Consider the following 26,818-nt stretch of genomic DNA (forward strand, 5'->3'; position numbering starts at 1 on the left):
CCACCCACCCATCCCACCAGAACCTGGCTGAGTAGCTGCAGCAAGGGGAGATTTCTACCCCTAGAGTGGGATTTGGGAGGAGGGGGCTGAGCCTACATGCAGGGTGCAGGGGGACAGAAAGCACCGATTACAACAGAATGGGGGACCCTACTCTTCCGTGCCTTTACCGAACCTCCTTTCCCAAGCATGGGCCTCTGCTCCTCCCAAGGGGGTCCTGGGCTTCTGCCCCCTCCAGATGTCCATTCTTTCAGCCGTGCTGGTTGGTCATAGTGGGGCAGGTGCCCACATAGGCCAGTGACCCCAACTCCCTGAGGCAGGGCAACAGAGAAGGGCCTGGCAGTTCCGGTTCAGACACTTCCGGGGCTGACCCTCGACAGCCTGAGCAGAGAGCTGGTCTCTCTGAATCCAGAGCCTCTTCCTGAGCCTCACGAGGTCTTGGGGACCTCAGTTCTCTTCAGTAAACATGAACATGGAGAGGCGCCTCTAAATCTCACCCCACAGCAGCTGAGCCGTGTGGTCCCCCAGCACACACATGCGACCACCAGCACCTCCTGTGACACCCCTGCCTGCCTACCTGGCAGTGCCGATGTTCCGATACTGGCATAGCAGCAGGTGCTTGAAGGTCTTTTTAAAAGTGGCATTGCAGAGGGCATAGCAGGCAGGGTTGATGGTGCTGTTGACATAGCAGAGCCAGTAGCCGATGGACCACACTGTTTCAGGGACGCAGCTCTGGCAGAAGGTGTTCACCAGGACCATGACGTTGTAGGGCGTCCAGGTGAGGATGAAGGCCAACAGAATGGCAAAGATGGTCCGTGTCACCTTGCGCTCCCGGGCTGCCATCTGCCGCTTCTTTCGCACCTGGTTGCGGGCAATGCTGGCAAATTTGCGGGCCACGTTGGCTGCTGGACGCATGCCAGCTGGCGTGGCAGGCACGATCTCAATGGCTGTCACACACTCGTTGCCTGTCTGCTTCGTCACAATCTGGATCTTGGACCATTTGGAGGCTGGGTTGGGGGCCCGTGGCTGTAGGGGACGTGCGGGCGTGGCAGGTGTGGTGGCCTCTGTGGTTGACAGCTCTGTGGGTGGTCGTTCCTTGGTGTTCTGGGTGGCACTACCTGAGCTGGACTCATTAGAAGTGTCCTTGTCAGCCATCAGGCGCGGCGGGGGTGGCAGGACCGGCGGGGGTGCCTCTTCTAGCTTCCCGTTGCGCAGCTCCTCTCGAGCAGCTCCTCCTGGTGGGGGTTTCTTGGCGCTTTGCTTCATCAGGGGGCTCCTGAGGAAGGCCAGAGTCTTGGCCTTCTTCTCCTTAGATCCTTCGGGCCGGTGCTTGTGAACTCGGCTGCGACTGGCCAGGGAGATGTGAATGTAGAGCACCGTCATGATGACCACAGGCAAGTAGAAGGCAGCAATGGCTGTGCCAAAGGTCACTGCCGGGTTGGACAGGAACTGGATGAAGCACTGATTGTCCGGCACTGTCCGCTTGCCCACCACAAACTGCCAGAACAAGATGGCAGGCGCCCAGAGCACAAAAGACAGGACCCAGGCGGCAGCAATCATGAGGCCCGCCATCTTGGTGGTGCGCCGGGCTGGGTAGGTGAGGGGCTTGGTGACGCAGAAGTACCGGTCAAAACTGATAATGAGAAGGTTCATGACAGAGGCATTGCTCACCACATAGTCCAGGGCCAGCCACAGGTCACAGACCACGGCGCCAAGAGGCCAGTAGCCCTTGATGATGTACACGGTGTAGAGGTTCATGGAGAAAGCGCCTATGATGAGATCAGCACATGCCAGGCTGAAGAGGAAGTAGTTGTTGACCGTCTGCAGCTGCCTGTTGACCTTGATGGACAGCATCACCAGAATGTTGCCCACGACAGTCACTAGGCTCAGCGAGCCCGTCACTGTGGCGATGAAAACCATCTCCACTGTCTCATAGCGGTTATGGGTTGATGTGACCAGGTGCACAGACTGGTTGCCCGAGCTGCCATTGACTGGTGTGACGTTCGCCATTTTGGATCACAGTGGTGGGTGAGCAGCAATGTCTGGAGGAGGAAGGAGAGAAAAAAGGGGTGAACTGTGGAAGTGGATTAGAAGGGTAGTGCAGAGTAAACTAGAGTCAAGGTGACAGAGGAACATCATCCTACAGAACCTTAGAGAACTGTCTCATCACCTCCTCACAGTGGCCGAGTGACCACTATGTGCAAGCACCAGGTGCTGCAGTGACAGAGGATGAGACACATGGCTCCCACTCTCACGGAGTTTACAATCCAATAAGGGGAGACATACAATCATGTGAGCAACAAAAAACCAAGGCGCGGTGATGGTGCAGTAAATGAATCAGAGGACAGACAGGGATGTCCCTTGCTGGGTGATCAGGGATGACCTCTTCAAGGAGGTGACCTGGATGATGACAAGGAGGCAGGAGAGTGAAGAGCTGCGGAAAGTGGCTTAGTCAAGGGCAAGGACAAGAGCAAAGGCCCTGAGGCATGTGTGAGACAAGGACCGTGGGCCAGTGTGGGTGGGGCCCAGCAAAGCAAGTGGGGAGGGGATGAGTGGTCTCAGGTGTCAGCATGGGTCCCTGGTCAGAAGTGTTCGTTCATTCACCCCCGTGGTCATTTCTTAAGCAAACATTATTTGGGGACCTGCTGCTCTCCAATCCATACAGAAGGTACTAGGGGCAAAGGCAAGAGTATATACTGGGGGTGCCATGTATACATATGACTTATATGCATCTTTTGTTACTGGAATATGTTGAGTATTACAATTTTAATAGTTTTTCCTTTCTTAAAATGTGTATACATTTTTTTGACACCCTCTGTATTAGCAGCTAACATTTATTGTCCTCTCAGTGCCAGGCACATTCTATTTTTTTTTTTTTTACAAATATTAACTCCATCCTCACAACAGACCTATGAGATAGATATTATTTTTCACTACTTACAGATGAGGAAACTGAGGCACAGGGGTGTTAGCATCACCAAGGTACCACAGCTCCTTGGCATCACGTTGCTGTCCCAGAGCTAAGAGTTCTGGCAAAGGGCCGCCCAAACGGTCACAGGAGCCAGTGATCTCAGCTGGGGAAAGGCCTCCCAGAGGACCAGAGGACCAGAGGAGGTGGCATGGAGCTGGGAGCCTTGAGGGTGGGGAGGGGAGTGCCATGCAGAGAGGCTTAGGGAGTTACACACCACTGTGGCCTCCTCTCCCGGAGCCCTCATCCCCACCCCAGGGCACAGGGGTGCAGTGCAGGGTAGCTGGGGTCTATCAGCAGCCAGGGGCTGAGACCCTCAACAATTAAAAGCTTAAAGGGCTCCCCCGCTGAGGAAATACACACAGGGCTTCCCAGAGGCTTGGGCAGTCCCAAGGCCTCTAGGAGAACCCAAAGGGTAACAGAGTGTCCCAGAAGGAAGAGAGGGACTGCTGCAGGGGAGCCTGTGTACTTAGCCCACCAGTATACCAGCTGGGGTCCCCCAAGCACAGGGCCCTCCCCAGAACCTGCAGTCCCTCCCACCCAGGCTCCTCTTCATTTCTCCTCCTGCCCTTCCTCTTCCATACATGTGAGGGAGGCCCACGCCCGGAGTACTGTGCCAGGGCAGCCGCTCGGCCCAGCTCCTTCACACCCGCCAACACGTGCACCATTACACACGCACACACACACTCACACACACACACATACAGCCACACACTCACACGCACACGCACACTCACACGCACACGCACACGCACACACACACACATACACAGTCACACAGTCACATACACACAGTCACACACACACACACTCACACACACACGCACACGCACACTCACATACACACACTCACACGCACACACACACACATACACTCACACACACTCACACTCACACACTCACACGCACACGCACACACACTCACACACACACTCACACACACACTCACACAGTCACACACACACACTCACACGCACACGCACACGCACACACACACTCACACACACACATACACAGTCACACAGTCACATACACACAGTCACACACACACACACTCACACGCACACGCACACTCACATACACACACTCACACGCACACTCACACACGCACACACACACACACATACACTCACACACACACTCACACTCACACTCACACGCACACGCACACACACTCACACACACACTCACACACATACACAGTCACACACACACTCACATACACTCACACGCACACTCACACACACACAGTCACACACACACATTCACACACACACATACACACACACTCACACACACACTCACGCACACACACGCACACACACTCACACACACACTCACACTCACACGCACACTCACACACACACTCACATACACACAGTCACACACGCACACTCACACGCACACACACACGCACACTCACACACGCACACTCACACACACGCGCACACACACTCACACGCACTCACACTCACGCACGCACGCACACTCACACACACACACACATTCACACAAACACACACACACTCACGCACGCACGCACACTCACACACACACACATTCACACAAACACACACACACGCACGCGCACACACACACTCACACGCACACACACTCACACTCACACGCACGCACGCACACACACACACACACACACACACACACACACACACACGGGCCCCGCCATAGCCCCATCATAGCCCTGCAGGGCACTGTCATATACACAGTTCTGTGTGTCTGTGTTGAGAAAAACAGAGAGGGAGAGGCAGCAGGTCTGGAGGGAGGGAGGAGCGCTCACACTGCAGCCCTGGCTCCAAGGCCAGCGGGGGTCCAGCTGTGTGGCCTTAGACAATACACCTCATCTTTCTGCATCTCACTCATTTGTGAAATACAGAGGGCTCATCCTGGGACAACCTCTCATGGAGCACCTAGGGGGATCAGCAACTAAAGTCCACCTCCAGCATGAAAATGTACTGGAGGCTGGAGCCATGTGCCAGGGTGACCCCCCCCCCCAAGCCTGGCCTCAGCCCGTCTAATCCACCATCAAAGACACAGACCCAGCCTCCTGGCCTGGTAGTTCAAATTCGCTTGCCCAGATCCTCCGTTCACTGGAGGAGAGGCTAAGAGAGGGGTGGAGCCACCCCCCAAGGTCACAAATGAGTCAAAGGCAAAGACCAGATACCACCCCCACCCCAGATGTCTGACAGTCCCTTTCAGCTCTGAGAGCCTCTGAAATAACACCTCAGGCGGCACCCTCTGAGCTGGGAGGGCATAAGCAGCCAGCATGGAGAGGCTGCCCTCCTCAGGCACGTGCAGGCAGGCGCAGGGTGGGCAGGAGCGATCTGTCAACCAGCAGAAGGAAACCATCGCTTTAGCCTCTCAGGGCGAGGACACAGGCCAGGGAGATCAGAGAGGGGCTGAAGGTGCCAAATAGGAAAAAACATAATAGCTCTTGTTTATTGAGTGTTAACAATGAGTCACAAGCCCCTCTGAGCTTTTTCTATGGATTATCTGATTTAATCCTTACAGCAGCAGAATGAAAGGACAGGTACTATTAGTATCCTCATTTCACAGATGTAAGGATCTTCTTATAGATGATGATAATGTTAATTAACTTGCCCAAAGTCACCCAGTGTGTAAGTAGGGGTGGGGGCAGGATTAGAACCCAGGAGCAACCTTCTCAACTCCAGGGTGCTACTGCCTCAGAGTTGTTTTCCTGCCCCTGTTCTAAACCCCTTCCAAAACACACAACTTGGGGTGGGTCAGGGGAGGCCTGGGTAGGGTCCCCCGCATTCCCTGCCGGGTCCCACACTTAGCTTTCCCAGAACAGAAGAGATCTGTCATCTCCTATGGAGACATCTGGTCCCCACAGATAACGGGTGGTTTCGTCCCTCTCTGGGACGGCTTGGGGTAGCTGCCAGCTGCAGACAGGGCGAGGCGCAGTGTCTTCACGCCCCACCCCAACTGTCCTTCTGAACCCCTGGGGTCTCCAGCAGACTTTCTGACCTTAACCCCCTCCTGCGCGTTTCTCTGGGATCCAGGCGGGCTTGGGATCGGGGGAGGCGTGCAGCCCCGCCCAGCCCAGAGCTGTGCGCACCGCTAGATGGCAATGTCGGTCCCTGGGTGCCTGCTCCGGACCGGGAGCAGGGGGCCGCTCTTGGCCACCGCCCCCAAGTCCAAGACCGCGAACACTGGGGAGGCCTCAGGCAGGGCCTCCCAGGGGAGGGCGTGGGGCTCCTCGCCAGGCGCCGCCCGGGAGCTGCCCAAGACTCCGCTCGGGGTTCAATGGTGGGAAAGTTAAGGGCGCCCGGATTCCACCCGGCACCCGGCGAGGAACGTGCGGGCGGGAAGACGAGTGCGAGTTCTGTTTATGTGTGAATACTGGGGAACGCGAGTAGAAGCTAGTAGCTGTTTGCATGTGCGTGTGCGCGCGCTCAGCCACGCCTGGATACCAGTGCGCTCCGTGTGCGCGTGAGCATGCCCGTGCCATGTGGACACGTGCATGTGCATGCGTGTGCCTGTGTCTGTGCGTTTGTGTCACGAGTAAATGCAGGACCGACAGTAAGTGACCCGCCACATTCAAACGCCTCTGCCTGGAGACTCAATCCAGACCTTGGTTGTCTGAGGGCGGAGAAAGTCGCACCAAGAGCCGGAGTCTGGATCGCGCCCCCACCTGTGGGTGGGGAAGGGTCCCGGGGAAGGACGACAAATCCAGACAACCCTGTGCTCTGCGAGGGCCTCCTGAGCTTGGGGCATCGTGTTAGCCGAGTACTCAGTGGTGTCTTGTCCCCAACGCCTCGGTGCGTAGTCCCAACCTCGGATTGACCTCTGTGGAGAGGCCGCTGCGCGTTTCCCCACACGGCCTTGCAGGACGTCAGGCTCGGCTCAGCAAGCCCACTACGTGTAATCGTCCAAAGGCTCCGGCGAGAGGGTGCAAGCAGCACCCCCGGAGGCCCAGCCGAAGCTTGGGTTAGGGGAGTGCAAGAGTCTTTTCTTCCCACACTTCTAACCCTGACTCCACTGGAGAAGCACCGTCTGGCCTCAAGCGGCTCGAGTGGGCATCCAGTTCCTCAAATCCAGGGACTGGGCGAGTCTTGAAGGCCGGGTTGGGAGTTATTACTGGGCTCATCTGGAGGCTCCTCCACTGTCTCTCTAGTGCCCCGCCCTCCCCCAACCCCTTAGCACGCAGTTCCTGCAGCCGCTGGGCGTGGGCACCGTGCTGTGCTGGGTCCTCGAGCTCCCCTCCACCCCTTTCCGGGACCAAAAGGGAGCGCGTGCATTGGACGCCGTGGGGGGTGGGGTGGGCTCTTAGGCTTTCACTCTCCAGCTCCCGGAAGGCTGTGAAACCGGGATGTGTTTCTGGGGCGGGAGAGGAGACGCAGGAGTTAAGGAGAAGGAGAAGGGGCGCCGGGGATTTGGCACCGACATTGCGCCTGACACTTGAACCACGGGGCTCGGGGTTTAGCGCTGGATCTCCGCAACTCTGAGCCTGGGCAACAGCCGTAGCGGGGAGTCCTGAATGGGGGAGGGGCGCTAGGGGAGGGCAAGGGTGCTTTCCGTCGGGGTTCAAGGTCGCTGATGGAGGACTCCATGGTCAGGAGCCCGCTGGCAGTGCCGCGGGGCAGGCAGACGGGCGGGAAAAAGGCTCTTTGGGGCTCCAGCGCCCGGCGCCCAGCAGAGCTGCCAGTTGGAGGGCTGGAGTGCGGCGTCCCGCCCCCGACGGCTGCCCCTGGCTCCTTGGGGGTGTGGGTGGGCACGCCCTACCGACCTCCTGAATGTCCATTCTTTCCCAGAGGCGTACCTGGAGGAGCCTCCGACAGACACAGGGCCTTTCTTCGAGCGGGGCCCTCTGCATCTACCAGCACCGCGTTCGCCCCCGAAAAAGCCTGGGACCCGGTCCCAGTCGGACCCGTCTCTGAGGAGCCCCAGAGTGTCCGGGAGCCCTGAGTCCTCCCCCAACCGAGTCCTCCGCCCCCGCGCCGCCGCAGAATCACTTACCAGACACCTCCGCCCCGTTCCCCTCGCACCTGACAGACGGCGGGATAGGAGGGCGGCCCCGCGGGCCAGCGGGCGGGGCAGGCAGCCGGGCCGCGGGCCGGGGGCGGGGACGGGGTGCCGAGGGGCGGCCCCTGCTCCGCCCGCAGCTCCCGGCGCTGTGGCTTCGACTCGCGCTCACGCTCGCACTTTTCCCCGAGCCGCGTGATGTCACGGGGAAGCAGCCAATCCTGGTGGGGCCGCACCGCCCGCCTCGGGCCGGCCACCCAACGAGGACGCGCGGGGGGCCACCTGGGGCTTCGGGGACCCCAGCTACGCGCTCCCCTCACTGGGACCCGCCGGCTGCTCCCCTCTCGGGCACTGTGGGGGCACCACCCACGGTCGAAAGTGTTGCTTAGCTGGGGGCTCTGTCCTCCCAGAGGCTGGGGGGTGGGGTGGGGTGTTGCGTTGTCATGGGGACGCGGCGCCCCCTCGCGGGCTGGGGAGAGAGCTGGCAGCCCCGTCAGGCTGCGCTCCCCGCCTCCGCTCTGACCAGGCGCTGGGACCAGGAGGTTGTCTCGCACCCCGCCGGGACCTCACTCCCTATACGGCCCCGCGCACAGCTGGACCGCGGAGGCGCGTGTTTGACACCAATAGGAGGTTATGGGTGGGTGGGGTCGGCTCTGCAGCCACGGTTCCGTTCGGCCCGAGGAGCCGAGGGCCGGCAATTTCCAGCCTCGGGGCTGCGTGTCGGTCGCCGGGCAGTCAGAGAAGAGGGGCGCCGCCGTCGGGGCTTGGGAAGGAGCTGGAGCGAGAAGACCAGCGACGGTCCGCCAGGGAGAGGAGCCCGCCCATCGCACACAACCCCCGCCTGCCCTCAAACCCCGCCGCCCAGCTCCCTGTTCCCGCACTCTGTGCAGGGGTGCTCTCTAGCCCCGGGGTGGGATGCGCAGCCGAGGCCTGAAGGGCGAGTTCATTGATTCCTGTGAGGGAAAGTCGTGTCCAAGGTCACCTGGGGTGGAGCCCAGAACGAGACCCCAGAGGGCGAGCCGCCGATCTCTCGAGGTCTCCGGGAACCGCACGGGCCGGAGCCTCGGGACTTGGAGCCTTGCCTAGGCTGGGCGGGAGGGCCTAGGGGTCCGCGACTGGGGCGCGGAGAGACCGAGAGCAGGGCAGCTTCAGCACCTCGGAGAGCTCCGCCTCATCCCTGACCTTGCAGGCTCCGCTCCTCGCTACCGGGCACTCGTGCCTCTGCCTCCCTCTGAGACTGCCGTTTCTGGAGCCCGCCAGGGTTGGATTCGCCCCACACACCCGGGTCCTGAGGCCCGTCTCCCCATATTCTCTGAGCGCAAACACCCGATTAACCATAAGACGACTGGTTCCTTTCTTGGAAAAACAATTCAAATCCGTCTTTCCTTCACCCTCACCCAAAGGCTGGACGGAGGGGCGGGGTGGGGGGCGGGGAGGCTGTACGTGAGGTGTGGGGGCGACGGTGGCGGGTACGCAGTGGAGAGCACGGTAGGAGCTGCCAGAAGAGGTGCGGGAACGCAGGCAAGAGCCAGCGTTGCGGGGCTCTTGGTGTGGAATTCTCCAAGCTGAACGCGGAGGTGGAGGTCGGGTCCTCCGTGCTCCGAGGGCGAGGGCTGGAGTTGGCTGGCTGGGCTCTAGAGTGAGAAGCCATTGTCTTCGCCCCCACTTCACAGATGAAGAATCAGGCTCAGTTGGTTCATATGACAATTAGATGACAGTCCTGCAAGATGTGTGTGTGCACCAACTGGATGGGGAGAGGCCAGATACAAGTCTGACGGGGAGACAAACAAGGCCAAGGACAGGAGGCCACAGAAACCAGAAATGTCTCCAACCACTGCCTTGAGTTCTTCCAGAAGCTGTCAGGCAAAGCTGCCGCAGTTTTTCTGAAATCCCTATTATGGGGTGGGGCCTGTGGCCTCCCTCAATCCCAGAACCCACAGTGGAACTGTGGGGAGCTAAGTTGAGAACCAGAGATCTGGATTTAGTCTTTGTTCGCTGCCTTCATTCCAACTGGGTCCACAGACAACTTGGGCCCATAGAACTTCTCTGGATCTACTTCATCTCCAAATGGGATTGCCAAGCTGTCCTGCTGACCCCACACCTTGTTATGACATGCAACGGGCCCTGCGAAGGTCTTACTGCTGGGGGTGGGAGAGGGGTGTCTCTATCCACCAGGCAAGGGCTTTCGAAGGAAAAGGGGTTGTTGTGGAGAATGGAGGTGTTAACAGGGTCCTCCGATAGGGCTGAGTTCATTCTTGGCCACAGAGGGCAAAGGGGAGGCCTGGCATGGCCAAATCTGGGTCACCTCATCCACAAGGCCGGATACCCTCTTTTCCAAAATAACAGAGCAAGTCAGGGTCCCATCTGGGTTCAAACTGTGGCTCCACTAGTTGTGTGGTCTGGGGGTAATACCAGTACCCACTTCAGAGGGTTTCTGTGACGGGGATTAAGAGGTGATACACACTGAGTCCTTGGAACAGGATTTACACTCAACAAATTCATAGGCTAGTCCCCACCAAGGAATTCTCCCTTGATTGCAGTGGGGTGCCCTTCTCCTCCCATCCTTCGATGCACAGCTCAAGTTCCACCTCAAGGAAGGCTGCTGCCCGACCATTTCCATGCTCTCTGAGCTCGAATGACTTGAGATTACAGAGATGGAAGTAACTTTAAGAGGTTGCACAGTACAAGCCCTGCATCCTACTACAAGGTAGGCAAGTGAAGCAGGAAAAGGCTAAGTGGCTTGCCCTAGGTCACACAGCTAGCTGATGTGTCTTTTAGTCTAGAGTCCACTGTTAATATTATCATTTTCTAGAAAAGTTTAGTGTAGACTCTATAATTCTGCAAGTCCCATAGTGTCTGGGACAAAGTTGGGCACACAAAAGAAACTCAAGTACTCATTGTTAGCAAAAGCCCTTCTCCCAATTTCTAACTGGCTTGAAACTTGAAGTGGCCGAGGCCCATGAGTAGGCCCTTCAATCACTGTACTGAGGACACAAAGTAAAGGGAGACCTGAGCAGCCAGCAAGCGGTCTTTGGGGGATGACTGCAGACAAGACCAAGCTCCCTGCTTGGCCAGCCCAGACACCCATTACGGGTGGTTTCCCAGGACTGGAGGGATCCAGCCTTTTGCCAGTTACACCTTCACTCCACGCCCACAGTCCTGGGTGGGACGCAATCAAGGTGAGTGACCTTCTGTCATTCCTACCTGTCACTAATTAGGTTGCCCCATCCTTAGCAGGGCCCCGGGGAAGCAGGAAGTGGTGGTGTACATGGAGACATGGTATGAAGCAGAGGCGCAGCCCTCACCTGAGTGGCTCTGCTGAGGCATCAGTTAGGGCTCCCCACTTCGGACAGCAGTCCCAGAAACAGTGCCCGGGAGAACTTGGACCCATTTCTGTCAGTTCAATGACACCCGCCCACCTGCCCCCGCCCCCTCCTTCATCCTCCATAGAAACAGAGAGAAGCCTGCTGAGGGGCATGTCAGCATTTTAATGATGCAGATCTTTGGTGTTTCCCTCATTAGCAGTCAGACTATCCCCTCGCCTCCCACCACAATGTTTCTATGATGAGTTACAAACAGAAAAGAAATCACATTTTCATACTAAAAACAAAATAATCAGAGCCTTGATTTCTCCACTAGAAACTACACGTACAGTTCAAGATTCCACATGCAACACCTTAAATCACAGACCAAGACCTCACATTCTGACCTGGAGTCTCATCCCCTCCCCCAGCCTTGGGCTGGCTTTGGCCTAGGCTCAGGTAATACTGACACCCACAGGTGCTGCACTGAGGGCCTGGGGAATGGGGAGGGCGGAGCTTGGTGGACAGGCCCTGGGGGCTGGCCAGCCTACACCCCCCACTCCTGAGTGAGGACCTGCCCACCATCCTTGACCCCATTCTGTATCAGGCAAGCAGGCTGCCCCCTTCACTCCATGGTTGTCCCCCAGTAGCAAGTGGAGGAAGTCCCTGTCCTCAGGAATCGGGAAGCCTGGCCTGATCCCTGACAGTGGTCTCTATGGGGCAAGATGACAAAAGAGGCTGAAGCTCTGGAAGGCTCAGAAACAGAGATGGTTTCTGGGGGCCAGGCCACTCCTCCTGCTCTTGGGCTCCCAGTGGCTCTGCCCACCCAGAAGGTGGACATGGCAGAGCTGCCCATTGGCTACTGTCCAGGATGGTGTGGCCCAGATCTGGAAGACTGTTCACCCCTCTGGGGCTCTCTGCCCAGGGCTGAGTTCCTTGAGCCCTATTTCTAGGAGAAAGGGGGGTTCATGGCAGGGATACCCACTTCCTCCTCCTTTCACACACAGCACAGTAGTGTGGCTCTCCTGGGCTCCAGATCCTGGAAGGTTCTAGTCCCCTGAGGCAAGCCTTGCCCATCTGACTGCCTCATGCCCGCTGACTGACTTCCTCTCGACCCCCCGCCCTCTTGCTCCTGTTCCGATGCAGTCCGCAGCTCTTCCGTGTGTCCAGTTCCCAGTCAGCTGTGAGGTCCGATCTCTGCTCAGCGGTTCGAGGGGAAGCACCAGTGCACACGCTTGTCTCTACCTGTTCCGTGGCTCCTCACTGGGGCCTGCAGCTTCCCCCCTGCCGCTGCTGCCACCACCGTCAGGCAGGTGGTTGTTATTGGTCAGGTTGCAGTGCAGGGTTGGTCCCTCAGGGCTGGGAAGGGGCACAGGAGTGGGGACAGGGGAGGAAGAGGGCAGGGCTGGCTGCGGGGCCTCCTGCCCAGGAGTACCAGGCTGGTCCCAGGAGGCTGTCCGGGGGCTTAGGCCTCGCTCTGCCAGTTGCCCAGGTTCCGGGAGCAGTCCCCGAGACGTGGAGGGCTGGGGCGAGGAGGTGCGGGCGGCACTGGGCTCAGCGCCCGTCTGGGAGCTGCGGTGAATGCGGTGACTGACGATGATATTGTTGCCAAAGCCGCCCATGGAAGCCATGGTGGTGCTCTGCTCCCTCTGCACCACCGCAGTCATGCCCCCTTCTGCCATCAGCCGCTGGATCCTGCTAAGGGCGTCCTCCCCACCTGCGCCATATTCTGAGCCCTCACCTGGAAGGTACAAAGCAGGAGAGAGAAGGAATTAGTTGATGGCCTGGTCCTCTGAGCCAGGTAGGCAACTGCTGGCAGGAGCTGGGGGATTCCAGGATAAAAACAGAAACAAGAGGCCCACTCCCTCATTCTGAGAGTCACAGATGAGAGCAATGAGACTCCGGAATGATCCTAATTCATACTTTTGTTCTACTGGTGGGGAAACTGAGGCCTAGGATAGCATGAGGTGGCCAAGGCAATGCAGCCAGTTAGGAAGCAGAACTGGACCAGAAGGCAGGCGCTCGGCCTTAACCCTTTCGGCACCAGTGGTAGGCTGGTCATTCACTGAATGAAGGCAGCTGAGGGGGGCCCAGGCAGCTTGCTTTGCCTGCCTGCTCCCTATCGGGGGTAACCTGGTAGCCCTGGGATGGGTTACACTGCCTGGTCTCTGGAAAGAGAGGGCACCCCCACAGGGTGTGGCCCAAAAGCAAACGGTTTGCTTTGCTGTTACTTCCTAAGAGTCCATGAGGAAGACGACTTTCAGCTGTTCCTTAGAAGGCATTGCATCACCTCTCTCTGCCCCGTTTACCTACCAGCTTTCTTCACTTATTTCCGACGTCCTGTTCTCCTGGGGCTGATGCCTGAGAGCCTCCCCTTTCCTTGGAGACAGCCAACTGCCCAGACCTGAGGTTTCAGCTGCATCTCCAGCAGGGAGACAAGAGTCTAGTCCTTCCCCTCACAGCCCAGGGCACTCCCTTGCGTGGAAGCAGACAAGGCTTTGACTCGCATCTCAGTTCTGCCACTCACTAGTGGTGTGACCTTGGACAAATCCCTTACCATCCACATCCCTGTTTCCTTGCTTATAAAAATGGGATGAAAATCCAGCCTGCAGTGTTGGGCAGAGGGAATAAGAGAATGTTTGCCTGGCACACGTCAGACACCCCATCGGTGGTGGTGGTGAACCTGGGGTCTGGGGCAGAGCTCCGACCTGAGGCACCTTCCCTCCAGCCTGTGCTCAGTGGGCAGATAAGCAAGCCAAGCCTGAACTATCCATGTTTCCTGTGGCTACGTGCTGGCAGTTTGGGATTTTGCAGATTTGGGGGCTTTGATAATGAGTGTTTTCTTTTTGGGGGTACTTGTCAACAGCTAATTTGCAAGACTTTCCTTGCTTCCTCCCTGCCCAGCCCTTTCTCTCTGCTTATTGTTAGAGCTGGATTTCCAGGCAGCCAGTGCACGGCCGAGCGGCGTCTAAGGGCCCATTAGACCTGCTCGTTAGTACTTGGCAGCCTCATGGATTTCTTCCTCAGGTCTTACTGAGGCAGTTCTTCTCGGCCCTGAGCAGTGGGGACTTGGCCTGAATTTTCACTTATGTGCAGCTTCCTTTTCTCCAGATCTCCTGGTAAACTCTGCCCCCAGCTCCTGAAGGCAGCTGTCGTTACAGGTTTTCCCTTTCGACAGCTCAGTGCCAACTCCCAGGGCAGAGGAATAAGAAGCTACAGGGCTCTCAGGGTGCTTCTCTCAGGGGAAGAGCCGTCCAACAGTGGGGCAGAGGCAAGGTCAACCTAGGGCCTCGGCACTGGCACAGCTTTTACCCTGTAAGCTAAAAGGATTGCCTGGGGAGGCCCATGAGGACATCCCTGCCACCCCCACTGCTTGCCAAGAACCCTGCACTGAGGGCCTCCCCAGCCTGGTCTGGGATGTGCAGCGGGCTGGCCCAAGGCCTGCTGGCATTGGCGCTCACTGTGCTGGGCTCTGTGCCGGGTGAACTATCAGCTCTTTTCATGTAGCTCGCTGGGGCAGGACAGGGCTGCACTGGAGCCCGAAGGGAGCTGGCTGCTGCCACAGCCAGGAGCACAGAGGCCCTACTGCTGGCACTCAGGACTGGGCCCTGCTGTCCTCTCCCAATGCGCGTGTGGCTCTGGACCTGGTCACCTCTCACCATGACTATGGCCATATTTCCTGCCCAGTCTTCTTGCTTTGTTTATTGTCCCTTTCTATCTGGCCTCCACACTGCTTCTGTTACCATTCCAATTAAGCTCTGATTGACTGAGTTCTGGTTAAATCCATTCTCTTCAGATCCTGCAGTTCTAAGAGCCTCCAAGTAGTCAAGACTCCTTAGCTTGTGATGGAAGGGCCCTCTGATGAGGTCCTACCCACTTTCCTGACTGGCGCCTCCTACACCCAATGCCCTCATGAGAGCTGACTCAGCATGGCCACATGCCTGCCCGCCCTGCCTGCACACGCGATGACGACACACAGGATGCTCCACCTGCTCTGCACGTGCCTGTCGCCTCATGTCTAAGGTCATTTTCAGGGCCAATGCAAGTACCACCTCTCTCACCCGGGCCTCCACGGTACCCCAGCTGGAAGGGCTGCTCCTTCTCTGAGCCCTCCCAGAGCCTCTCTGTGTAAGTTATCTGTTGGCTGTGGTGTCAGCCTTCGGGGCTGCAAGTTCCTGAAGGCCTCAGACTAAGGTTTATTCATCTTTGGGTCCAGTGTCTAACGCATGGTCTTGCACTTGGCCAGATGAATGTGAGTGAGTGAATGAAAGGGCTCCCAAGCTGCTTACAGGTGCTCCAGACTTAAGGTGGCTTCTGAAAATTGATCCCATGTCCCCTCTGCTGTGGGAGAAGCGTTTTCCTTTCTGCACTTGCTTTTTGAGGGAAGAGACATGGCTTCATTCCTGAATCTGATTCCCTCTGCAATACCTCTGGATTCATGGTCCCTACTATAGTACCAGACATAAAGACTGGATGCAAGAATTAAAAACGGACACACCAATGGTTTCCTCAGGGCTGGGCGCAGACAGCTTCAGCCTAGAAAGCTGTGAGCGGTGCTTCTCTTGGAAACTCTCGGCTAAGCGCCACTGACGGCGGCCAGCACATTCCCCACGAGGAAAGCACACTGGGCCTGAGGGAAATGCAGCCATGGCCAGGGTTCCACGCTATCAGCTCCAGGAGCAGTGGCGGCCACCGGGGTTCATTCTGCTGTCTCCTTCCCTGTTGCAAAAGCCTTTCTTTTTGTCTTTGGAAAACTTAGATTTAGTGTTGACATGAGATCGTCTCCTTAGCAAGTTCTAAGGTACATTCTGGGTGCAGAGGCCAGGGTGGGATCACAACTTCCCATGATGCCCTGTAACTCCACTTTAATTCTGGGGGTTTCACTATCCAGACGAGGGAAGCGAGGCTGAGTTACAGGAGGAGCGACCCCTCTTGCCCTTGGGGTGCACGCTGGTCTTCCGGCCCCTCTTTTTTCACGTGCTTTTCCCTGGCCGAGGGCCCAGGCTACCGCAGCTGGTCTAACTATCGTCTTCACCAGACAAGAAAAGAGGCCCAGGTGACCTTTCCTCAGGGGTCAGAGGCAGAGCCATGGGCTCCCCAGATAGTGCGGCACAGTCAAGCTCGGGGGCAGGGCCTTGCCTCCGCTCAATTCCTTCCTTCCACACGCTTCCTGAATGCCTACTGCATGCCAGGCAGGCACTGGATCAGAGCTGGGGACCAACAGTGAGCCGAGGGACTGCTCCCCTGCCCCGCTCAGTGACAAGGTAGGGGAGCTTTAAAGCTGGACAAGCAAAAAAGCCGACACGTGCAAATTCCCTCTGTGGAGAGGGCTCTTCCTAATCGGGCCGGCCGAGTGGCGTGATGGTTAAGAACTCGCTTGGGATGCCAGAGGGCCCTGGTTCGGATCCCACATATTAGGGCCAGTGACACTGCCCTCTACAGCTAAGATGCTGAACGACAGCTCAACCTGGAGCTGGGCTGCCATGAGTCGCCGGCGATGGCCTAGGCTGCACTCCCTGTGGCAGTGGGTTGCCATGGGCTACCGTATGTAGCCAGCAGCCAGCGTGAGCGGCCAACAGCCGCAGTGAGCGGCCGTCCAGAAGCCGGCGACTGATCTGCCTCGCCAGAGAAGAGCGCAATGATGGTGCCAACTTGGGCCAGAGAAGCAACGTCCTCCACAACTAGATTGAAGAACAAAAACGACAGCAACTTGTCTGTTCCCCTTCCCCCAATTCCCCAGCACTGTTCCCATCCCCCCAAATCCCCAATAAAAATCTTTAAAAAAAAAAAAAAAAGTTCTAGAAAGCTGACTGGATTTTAATCCAATTTTTATAGAACAAGACCACGCTGGCAGCTCCAGGCCCCCCGAGCCCCTGCTGCACTTCGCCTCCAGGATGAAGGCCTCACCCCCAGCCCAGCTCCCTACAACCGTTCCTCCCTCCTCATCCAGCTTCAGTCCTCAACGTGTGCGGACAGGCCACGAGCATGGACTTGCGTGGTCCTCTGTGTATGTGATATTTTTTAAGTTGCTGCCCCTGCAGGTGCTGTCCCCTCTGCCAGAAACGCCTTCTCCCCCCACCCCAATCCCACTTAGCTTGACTAAGTCCTCCTCATCCTTGAAGGCTCAGCTCAGGGTCACGTTTTCTGGAAGTCTTCCCCGAGCCCCAATGGCTGGGCATGGCCTCTCCTTTGAGCTCCCGAGGTCCTTATAACAAATAATTATCCGCCTCCTTCTCTAGACTTTGAGCGCCTTGAGGAAGGACCAAGGCCTACTTGTTTTTGTAGCTCAAGCGGCCGACATGGTAGACAACCAGTAAATGGCCATGGGACGCAATCCGAGCAGGCTGCCTAAGACTAAGGCCTTAGCCTGGGGATGGCTGGAGGAGCCATCAACTCTCTCCTCCTTCCTGAGGCCCCAAGCTGCAACTGGCTGCTCCGGCCTGCACTGCCGGCTGCTCATGTCCACACCACGGAGGTTTCCACCCAACAAAGGGTCACTGACCTCAGATGCAGGAGGTGGTCTGGGCTACAGAACAAAATGGGACTTAACTTTAAAACATTTCAGTTCACAGCAGTCAAAGGGACAGTGCCCTGTGGGGGCATTGCAGTCTAGAAAGCCGTTCCCCGTGGGGTGACAGGCAAATTTGTTCTTTTTTGCCTGATGCACACCACGGCTTCTCCTCACATGGTCTCTTTAGAGCAAATGGCTCAACACAGACCTAGAAAATGCATGTCTGTTTGGAGGCTGGCTTGTTTGGAGCTTGGCCCAGCAAGAGGGCTAGGGTAGGGGGTAAGGAGAGTGACTGAGTGCGAACAAGCCCGTTTAACACAGCTGCTAACAGACTCCAAAGTGGCTCGAGCTCTACTGCTGGGAAGTGCTAATTGGTTCTTAGAGGTGTGAGGCCGGCACAGAGAGCCAGGGCTGAGGCTTACTGAGCCATACCTGAAATAGTGGAGAGGAAGGGGCTGATGGTGTGCCAGGCTGCCGTCAAAATGGCAATGATCCATGAGTGGAAAGGGAGCCCAAGAGGGCCTCACCTGTGGCATTCCCAAACCTGCCAGGCTTGCAGGGGGCAGACAGGCTACCCTGTGGGGTGGCCTTGGAAACCTGGGGCCTGGGGTGCGCGTCGCTGGAATGAGAGCTTGTAGCAGGGAGTCTCTCGTAGCCTTTGTCATCTAGGCTACTTTCTGTGCTCTCTCTCTCTGAAGAACAGCCTCTGTCCTCCAAGTTTTAGACGAGAGGGCGGTCAGGGTCCTTGGCGTTACAGCTGGAGAGCAGCTCAGCCTGCTGGACTCAGTAACCCTGATCAGGGAAACGATGTTCCTGCCTGAGGAGGCTCTTAATGCCCCCAGGAGGGCATCACCCAGACAGGGGAGGGGTAGGCCCCGTGACGGGGGAGTGGCATTCTCTTAGCACCGCTTGTCCCCGTGGAGGGGCTAGAAGCCTTCGGGAGGGTGATGATGGTCCCGACTGTCCACCCCCAGTCCTAGCTCCCCTCTAGCATTACATGACTCTTACCTTCCCCAGGACCGGAAGCTGCTGTCCCTGGCTCCTGTATCTCCCTCTCCGTCTGTGTTTCGGCATTCTGCAGCTGAAGGGCCAGGGTTTGCGTGCCCTGAGATGTTACTGAGGTGGTGGGGTTCCGGGGCTGTAGCCCAATTGCATTCATCAGACCCATGTCTCTGTCTGTCCTCCACGTGGCTCTGCTGGTTCTAGGGGGAGACAGACACACTGAAGTCAGGCAGGGCCCGGGACAGCACCTGCACAGAGCTCTGTGGCTCCATGCCAGTCCTCAGGGGACAGCCTCGACCGGGCTTGCAGGCTCAGAAGAGAAGTCCTGCACTCCCACAGCTGCCTTCCGATGGCAGTTAACTGTCTGTCCGTTCTCCTCCAGAACAGTCCATGGCCAGGTCAATGAAAGGAGGCTGCAGAACCGTGCACTTCTGCAAACCCAGCTGGTCAGTCACTCCCATTAACAAAGAGGGCCTTTCTGGGGCAGTAGAGATGGCTGACCTTAAGACTCTGTTTTAGATTCAGAAAGCCAATGACTGAGATCCATGGGACAAACAGTGAGCATAGAAGGACCTTTTCCTCCAGCTTTTCCTTCCCCATAACTATATGCTGACAAGATTCCAGTTTAAATTCTTAGAATTCCCACTGTGGAAGAAAAGCACTGGGACTCTTACGAGGCTGTTCTGGGATCCTCCTCCAGGGCCTTCGGAAAACAGGCCCTTGGAGGTGTGGAGCACAGGCTGCTATGAGAAAGGCCCAGGCCGGGGGTGAGTACCCTCTCCTTGGGCATTTCCCAGGCTCTGACCCTTGGGATAGCTAGAGCTGGCAGCAGAGGGAGCCCAGGACTTTTGAAAGGGTCACCAGTCACTCATATTTCTAGCTGTTTCTGGGGACTATTCCTTCAGCTGTGCCCTGCAATTCCTCTAGGAAGTAGTGATGGCCTTTGTTTTCTCTAAACGTTCCAGTCTTCATTGATGAATTTGGTAATAAGAGGATCAGTACCAGGTTCCTACTCCTACCTGGCCCTGCACTGCAGGCTCTGGGCAGCATGGTCTCTGAGGCCCTGGTCACCTGGAAGATCTCCCTGGGCCATGAGCACACTTCCTAGGACAGGATCCCTCTCCAGTGGTCTGTCTTCTCGCCTCATCCCAGTGTGCCCAGACACCAACGCCAGAATGAGAGAGGACGGGAGGGTGCCCTAGCTTACTCGAAACCGAGACTCTGACAGCAGAGGTCATATTCTCCTAGTTGTGGAACACTTTCCTTGAATGGAATCGATTCGTGTGCAAATGTTCAGTGCATGAAGCAGATCACAGAGGAGCTGCTTTGGTTGAGGAGGGGACCCAGAGTGCCCTGGGTCCAGCCTGAGGGCACTGCCGGAGAGCCCATCAGAAGCAGGAGGGAGGAGCCTCTGCCCGCTGTGCCCTTCCACCCTCCTGCAAACTCACCCAGGCCTTTCGCTGCTCCTGCTGCTGGAGTGGACCGTGAAGACAGTCTCGTTCAGCTGATCCCAGTAGTACTCAATACCAGAGTTTGAGGCCCTGAAAATTGGTTGGGGAGGATGGAGGAGAAAAGGTAGACGGTGTTAGAGAGGGAACGGCCAGCAGTCTTTACAGCTCCAAGGCTTCGTGGCCGAGGCCTGCTAGCCCTGCTTCCTCCCTCGGGGGCTGGGATGAGGCCAGGGCGGGAGGCGATCCATCAGGACGCCCAGACAAATGCCTGCAGTGGCAGTTCTAGCCTCGTCCTTCCCCCAGACAAAGCCTAACTAGCTTCTCCTTGGGGCTAAGAGAGAGCTAAAAAATAGCCACACCAGACATAGGCGGTGGGTTCTGAGAATTCTTCAGGCATAGAGAAAAGAGCTAAGATGGCAAATGAGAGGCTGGGGTGTCCTGGAGAGATGGTGCCAGTGGCAGCCCTGCCTACAGGGCATACTTAGTGCTCAGAAACAGAAACAGCTCAGGGTCCCTACTGCCAAGGTGCAGGGAGGAAGGAAAGCGAGGGTGCCTTAACATTCTCCATTTGCCTGGAGCTCCCACTGAGCTGGAAAGCACCCCCGCCACCTTTGTATTCTGGACCTAGAGCCTCCTTTGCTAGGGTAGGCTGGACAAGCAAATGGGGAAGGTGACCCTAGGAGTGCTCACAAACTTCTTACAAGGAAAAGACAGAAGAGTTCCTATCTGTTGAGTTCTCCGGGCTAACAACCTTTCCCTGGTTCCTTATTCGACCCCCCACCCACCCCTCGCCGCAATGGACTATCAAGTAGTTTCCTCCAACCTCACGTGAGCATAGCTGCCAGAGGGAAGAAGCAGCCTCTCATTTGTCTGTACTAATTTGCCACCTCAGGCAGCAATCTTGGCTGCCAGTGGTGGGTCTCAAACACAAGACTGTTTTTCGAGATTCCTCCCTGGAAGGTGTTACCTAGACCAGTCACGGTGGTTGAGGGTGGGGTGCTGATGCTGGTGGTGGCAGGGGGACAGGAATGGGAAAAAAGGTGTCTTTGAGCTTTTTGATTGGAACTAAAAGATACTCAGAACAGCCAGCTCTGCTCCTAAATGAGACAGGACGGCTCTGCTATGGACTGAATTGTGCCTCCCCCGCCTCCCCTTCGATACATCGAAGCCCTAGCCTCCAGTGTGACTGGGTCTGGAGACAGGGTCTTTAGGGGGTAATTAAGGTTAAATGAGGTCATGAGAGTGGGACCCTCATCCAACAGGACTCTGGCTTATCGCCATGTGAAGGAGGTACAGTGAGAAGGTGGCCATCTGAAAGCCAGGAAGAGGGTCCCCACCAGAACCCAACCATGCTGGCGCCTAATCTAGGACTTCCAGCCTCCACAACTGTGAGAAAAAAAGCTTCTGTTGATTAAGCCACCCAGTCTATGGTACTCTGTGACAGCAGCCCGAGCTGATCAGACGATCGCCAACGAAAGCCGGCTTTTCAACCTACAAGCCCTGGTTACCTTCCTTTAACGACAGCACTTCTTCAATGAAGAGGAAACAAATCTAAGTCAGTGGGCTTTGGAGATTAGCCAGGAAGCGATGGGTGGTGGAGTGTGAGGTAAGGTGTCTCCTTCCTAAACAGGAGGACTAGACAGGGCAGGGACCTGCCAGGGCTTGGATGACGAGGGACTGGACTGTGTGTCAGGAAGCTGTGCTACTGCAGGTGACAGGAAACAGGCCTAGGCACTAAATCCCCAAGCCTGTCTGTAGAGGCTTCCTGAGATTCTGGGAACTAGGCTTCACCTGAAGGCACACTAGTGTCTGTGGAGGGAAAGAGCCACAGCCAAACAAAAGCGCGCTTCCTCTCCCTGCTCTATGCTCGCTTTCCCAGCAACTCTCAGAGGGCCTGCAGGGCTGTGAATTTGATGTGGTCTTCTTCAGACCACCCCTTTAAAAAGTAGTATCTCCTCCCTCATCTGAATACTCAGCTATTTTTTGGGGGGTTGTCTAAGAATAGAAGCACTGGAGAGTGAAGATGAGAGGAGCGGACCTTACGTCAAGGAGGAGGCAAATGGCCAAGTCAACGGCAGACTCCTCCAAAAACAAAGCCATCACTACCAACTGCCAGGGAGCCTCTGATTTACAAACTTGTCAAGATTTATTGACAGGTGGCAATACCATGTGGGTCCCTGCCAAATCCTTCCTCTGTAATTCTTGCTAGGCAGGGCTGGTTAGTGACAACAAATTCTTCATACCAAACCACGTACGGTGTGTCCAGGAACCTTCCTTCCTTCTCAGAAAAGAGGCCACTGAAGGCCCCCTCTCTGAGCTGGGCCTGTCAGCGTGGGGCTGATGGTCAGACACTTGCCATCTGGCAGCATGTGTCATCAGCTCAGGGCTGTGGATTCTGGCCATTTAGTGATGAGGTCGACCGTCATTTAAACAAAACAGGGGTGATGGTGGCTGTATCAGATGTACTGCTCCACTCTCCCCTACCACCCCAATCCTTTCTGCTCCCCATCAACAGGACTAATTCTAGCTCTGATTCGTTCTACTTTCTGTGGTCCGCGAAGCTCAACTACAAAAAGCTCATGGATTTGAAAATTTGGTTGACATTCCAGGTACCAAGGAACAGAGTTGAAGACACCCTCTCTAGCTATGGAAACTCTTAGCCTTCAGTACCCAGTATCACTGATGTCCAGCTAAAGAATGGTCCCAACCATCTGCTTCCTTCTTGGGTCTTAATGAGGATGAACGAGTCACTGTTTGCTCTAGGTTCTTCCTGGAAGCTAGGCAACACACAAAGGGATGAAGAAGAATGGGAAGGCCAATCAGGGTCGGCCTTTTCAGATGGACTTCCACCGCACACCTGGTTTCTTTCAGCAGCATCTATACACTGTGCTTCTGGGGTTGGCTCAATTACTCCCTCATGGCTGGGACCTTCTGGGCTCTATGAATAGAGCTAAGAGCCAGCTTGGCCTCCTCAGTGGTGACAACATTCTAACAAAGAACTCTGGCTTTGAACTCCCCAACTTCTAAGGAATATTCCCTTTGAGAACACTCTTCTTTCATCTATCTGTTACACGGCTACAGAGGCTAGGACCACATGGCTGTCTCTTTGGAGAAAAGACCTGTTTCTAAGAAGACTGGCGTTATCCCTGCTATCTCTGCAATGTAGGGAAGAGTGCTCACGTGGCTCTTGTGGGCAGCCTGAAAGAAGTCTCTGGGGCTCCCCTTTTGATTCAGAGGCGAGCCTGTCCCCTCCTTGGTCCAAGATGCTTGACTGTAATTACTGTTTACACTGGTGGCTCCCACTTAAGGGACAGAGCTGGGGTCTTGTCAGGACTCTCACACTCAGTCAAGGGGCCAGAAGCCCCGCAGTTCCACCTACTTTTTTCTGACACGAGTCCTTGAATTCTGTCTTCTGAGATGACTCTGAGAAGAAGTGGTCTTCCCAGCAACACCTCCTTCCCATGTGTAGGGCTGATCTACAAAGCCGGAAGTGAGCAAGCACCCCCTCACATCAATCTGGTACTTCACACCCACTGTGGTTATTGGTGGGGGTGTTGGCTGGGCTGGCGGTCAGCCAGAGGCACAGCAGCAGCTGGGGAGGAGTGGTGGGTGGGGAAGCAAAGGAAAGGAGAAAGGAGCACCTCACTGCTAGGCCGGGTGGGGGGACTGGACTACCAGCCACCATAAGGGCTTTGTAGAGGGGCTCAAGGGCCAGTTGTTTGTCTCCTCACCTGTCCTAAGAATTCTTTCCCTGGAGAGATGGGGTGTTTCCTTAGGCCTTTTTCTACTGTCATGGGGTTTTAGTGCCACCAAGAGATGCCCAAGGAGCTTGTTATCTCTGTATTTGTGCTCGGAGTGCTGAGGCTAAGACAATGGAGGAGAAATCAAGAGTGGAATTGAGAGCACAAAATGAGGTGCAGCTGCTTGCGCCTGGGACAAAGGCAGACAACCACCTGTTTTGGAGGGAGGGCTGTAATCTTGGCCCAGCTGGCTGGCTGGCTCCTGTGCCCTTGGGAACGGGTGTGCCAGGGAGCTGCGTCACACAGGGACAGGCAGCTGCCTACTAGAGAGTCCACAACCCTGAGCTCCTACTTCCTTATGTATTTGTTCTCCGCATTCTAGGCCAGAGACCAGCCACACAGATAACAGAGAACCACCTCTCTGTACCAATCATCTGACCCGCGTAAATGTCTCAACACCACCTAGAGCTACACTCTTCACCTGAGGTCACAGAGTTACAAAGTTACATGTGTGTTCATGTGGTATGCTTGTCTGTGGAAGAGAGCACACTGCTTTTACAGAATTTTAAAAGGTTTTTGATTGGAAAAAAGGTTAAGAACCAGCTATAGGAAAGAGCTCTGGATTGAAATTCCCTCACTGATCTGCTGGGAGGCCCTGGGTGAGTCTTAACTTCCTTACCTGAATATTTTTCCGTCTTCTTTGCCTAAAGCAAAACCACCGTACAGATATGAAGGTGACTGGAAAGCTCTGAACAACTTAGGACAAAGTCTGTCCATCTTAATTTATATGGTACCCTTAAATATCTGGCCCTAAGATTTGGGGCATTTGCCAACATGACCCAAGAAATCAGGAGAAACACCACCACCAAAATAGGCAGGCTAAAGCAGCTCTCAGTCCCACACAACTTGGTGTGTGGTGGGATGCTGTTTGCTCTGTCAAATGCTGATGCCGCCTTGCTCATGAAAGAGACTTGATTCTCTGCGTGCAGGAGGGAGTTTCCCAAGCAGTCCAAGATGGCTTCCACCTGCTGAGACTCTGGATGCTGAAGACGACATATGGGGAAAAGAGAGAGGCCAAAGCCAGCTTCATGTGTGGCTGAGGTGCCTGTGACTCACACCAAGTCCGTAGGCTGGGGTTTCAGACATCAAAGCCTTGGTGGGGCCATGACAAACTGGAGGTCGAGATTCTGCGTCTATAACAGATCACTTTTGCAAGTGTGGGGGCGGGGGGTCTGGCTGGGACTAAGATTACTGGCTGGGTCCGCAGACAAGATAACAATGCTGAAAAAGGATGTCTTACAGAAACAGGCAAAGAAAGGCCTATAACTACAGTGTTGGTAAGAGTAAAATTATGGTCCAGAATTCTGGGTCAGTTTTGGAAAAACATGCCTATTAGATTCCTCTTATGAACTCCTAAGAAAAGATGAAGACATAAAATAATCAGTCTCATGTGCTTTGGGGAAAAAGTATTTCAGGACAGATTTTTAATTTTATTTTTTCAGAGCAGATTGATCCTGAGACTATGGCTAGGCCAGTGGGAAGAGCAGAAAGGGGCAGACCTAGTGGCCTGGGCTACCAGTGGCACAGTCGTGAATGAGGCAGGCTGTGTTCCAGGCACAGGAGCTAGTGAAAGGGGCTCTCTGAGTACAGAGCCCTAGGAGAGCAGCGCCGGCAGAACCAAGCCGTCTCCCAGCTCCAAGAGAGCTTGACTAGGTCAGGCTGAGACAGCAGCGTCTCTCTGGAAGCAGCTCTGAAAATTCCAGATGGAATGAAAGAGCTGCCCTTAGAACCAGGTTTTCTTTCTCCTGAGCCAGCGACCTAGTTCAAATAAGGGCTCAATCACCAGTCACCTACCAGGTCACAAGAACTGACCCAAATACACACGCTAAGAAAAATCACCAAGGGCCCAATCACCCTCCCAGTAGCCAGAGACCATACAGCAGTCACACCGTGCCACTGATCTATAGAACACCCTTGGAGAGACTGCACCAAGTGAAGGACAGCGTCAGGACAGCCTGGAGGCAGAAGTGGCATTTAGTCGGCTGGAACCCTGCAGCGGCCCACACAGCAATCAGCTTGATCTGCACTGAAGCACACAGCTTTACACTCCCCACCTGGCTGGGTATGGAAGCTGATGACAGACCTGGCTGACTCCCAGGGTCTTGAATGAAAGATGCCTGAAGAGACCTCTAGCCTCCAAAAAGCCAGAGGGAGGTGAAGGGGTGTCATCAGGACTTAAGACAGAAATGCTTTGGTTCCCTGTTCCCCTCTGACCCTCTACCTCAAGCCGGGTAATAATCATTTTGATTTTAAATTGAGCTCTTCAATCTGCCTTCACTATTATGAGCCAGAGCCTCAAGCAGAAAGGAAAAGAGGCAGGATACAGACAGAGCTAGGCAGTTAGAGATCAGTGGCTTGACAAATTAGGGCTTTAACAATACTCTATTTCCAATTTTATTTCTTAAGTTAATGTCTATGGAATTTACACAAAACCAAGACCACCTGTTGAATTTTTCAAACAGCGTTTAGAAAAGAATCTTTGATATCTATGTTTCTGCCTGTAGAGAAACTTTTATTATCACCAGGGAACCAGAGAAGAAGGGAAAACAAACAAACAAAAAATACTGACTTAGATGTCGGAAGGCATCATAACTAAACCAGTCTTTTGAAGATTTCTGGAATGAAGAACTATCCCTACCATCCTCTAAGTGAAAAGGACCCTCCAAGGAGTGACACTGAGAGTAAGGCAGGCTCTAGCACGATGTGGACTTCCCACCTGCACGACCCCACCGCATCGGCTGGAGCCACACTGTGGTCAGATGTAGACGGCTCCTCTGCACCCA

The 26,818-nt window shown here is 55.6% G+C and overlaps 2 protein-coding genes across 10 annotated transcripts in view; both read right to left on the reverse strand.

Annotated features, from left to right (window-relative positions):
- Nucleotides 1-6: 6 nt before the first annotated feature.
- On the reverse strand, nucleotides 7-8,125 carry CHRM4 (cholinergic receptor muscarinic 4). The gene is made up of 2 exons (XM_019656328.1): nucleotides 7,964-8,125; nucleotides 7-2,039 (listed from the first exon to the last, which is right to left on the reverse strand). Exon 2 carries the CDS (start codon nucleotides 2,005-2,007, stop codon nucleotides 571-573), a length of 1,437 nt encoding a protein of 478 aa, XP_019511873.1. The 5' UTR covers nucleotides 2,008-2,039; nucleotides 7,964-8,125; the 3' UTR covers nucleotides 7-570.
- A 3,313-nt stretch (nucleotides 8,126-11,438) lies between these two features.
- Nucleotides 11,439-26,818, reverse strand: part of AMBRA1 (autophagy and beclin 1 regulator 1) — a 172,257-nt gene continuing 156,877 nt past the window's right edge. For 8 of the 9 annotated variants that reach the window (XM_019656469.1, XM_019656467.1, XM_019656466.1 and 5 more), the window contains 3 exons: nucleotides 20,233-20,325; nucleotides 18,791-18,984; nucleotides 11,447-13,012 (listed from right to left, as the gene is read on the reverse strand). In XM_019656469.1, the coding sequence (XP_019512014.1) occupies nucleotides 12,513-13,012; nucleotides 18,791-18,984; nucleotides 20,233-20,325 (787 nt within the window). In that variant the 3' untranslated portion in view covers nucleotides 11,447-12,512. Of the gene's footprint in view, nucleotides 13,013-18,790; nucleotides 18,985-20,232; nucleotides 20,326-26,818 lie in introns of all 9 variants that reach the window. The other variant, XM_019656468.1, reaches the window with a different exon arrangement.

The sequence above is a fragment of the Hipposideros armiger genome, unplaced genomic scaffold (assembly GCF_001890085.2).
Source record: "Hipposideros armiger isolate ML-2016 unplaced genomic scaffold, ASM189008v1 scaffold_258, whole genome shotgun sequence".
In the NCBI taxonomy this organism is placed as follows: domain Eukaryota; kingdom Metazoa; phylum Chordata; class Mammalia; order Chiroptera; family Hipposideridae; genus Hipposideros; species Hipposideros armiger.

Excerpts from the sequence above, each read along its gene's own strand:
- CHRM4 (XM_019656328.1), bottom strand. The coding sequence starts at position 2,007 with ATGGCGAACGTCACACCAGTCAATGGCAGCTCGGGCAACCAGTCTGTG.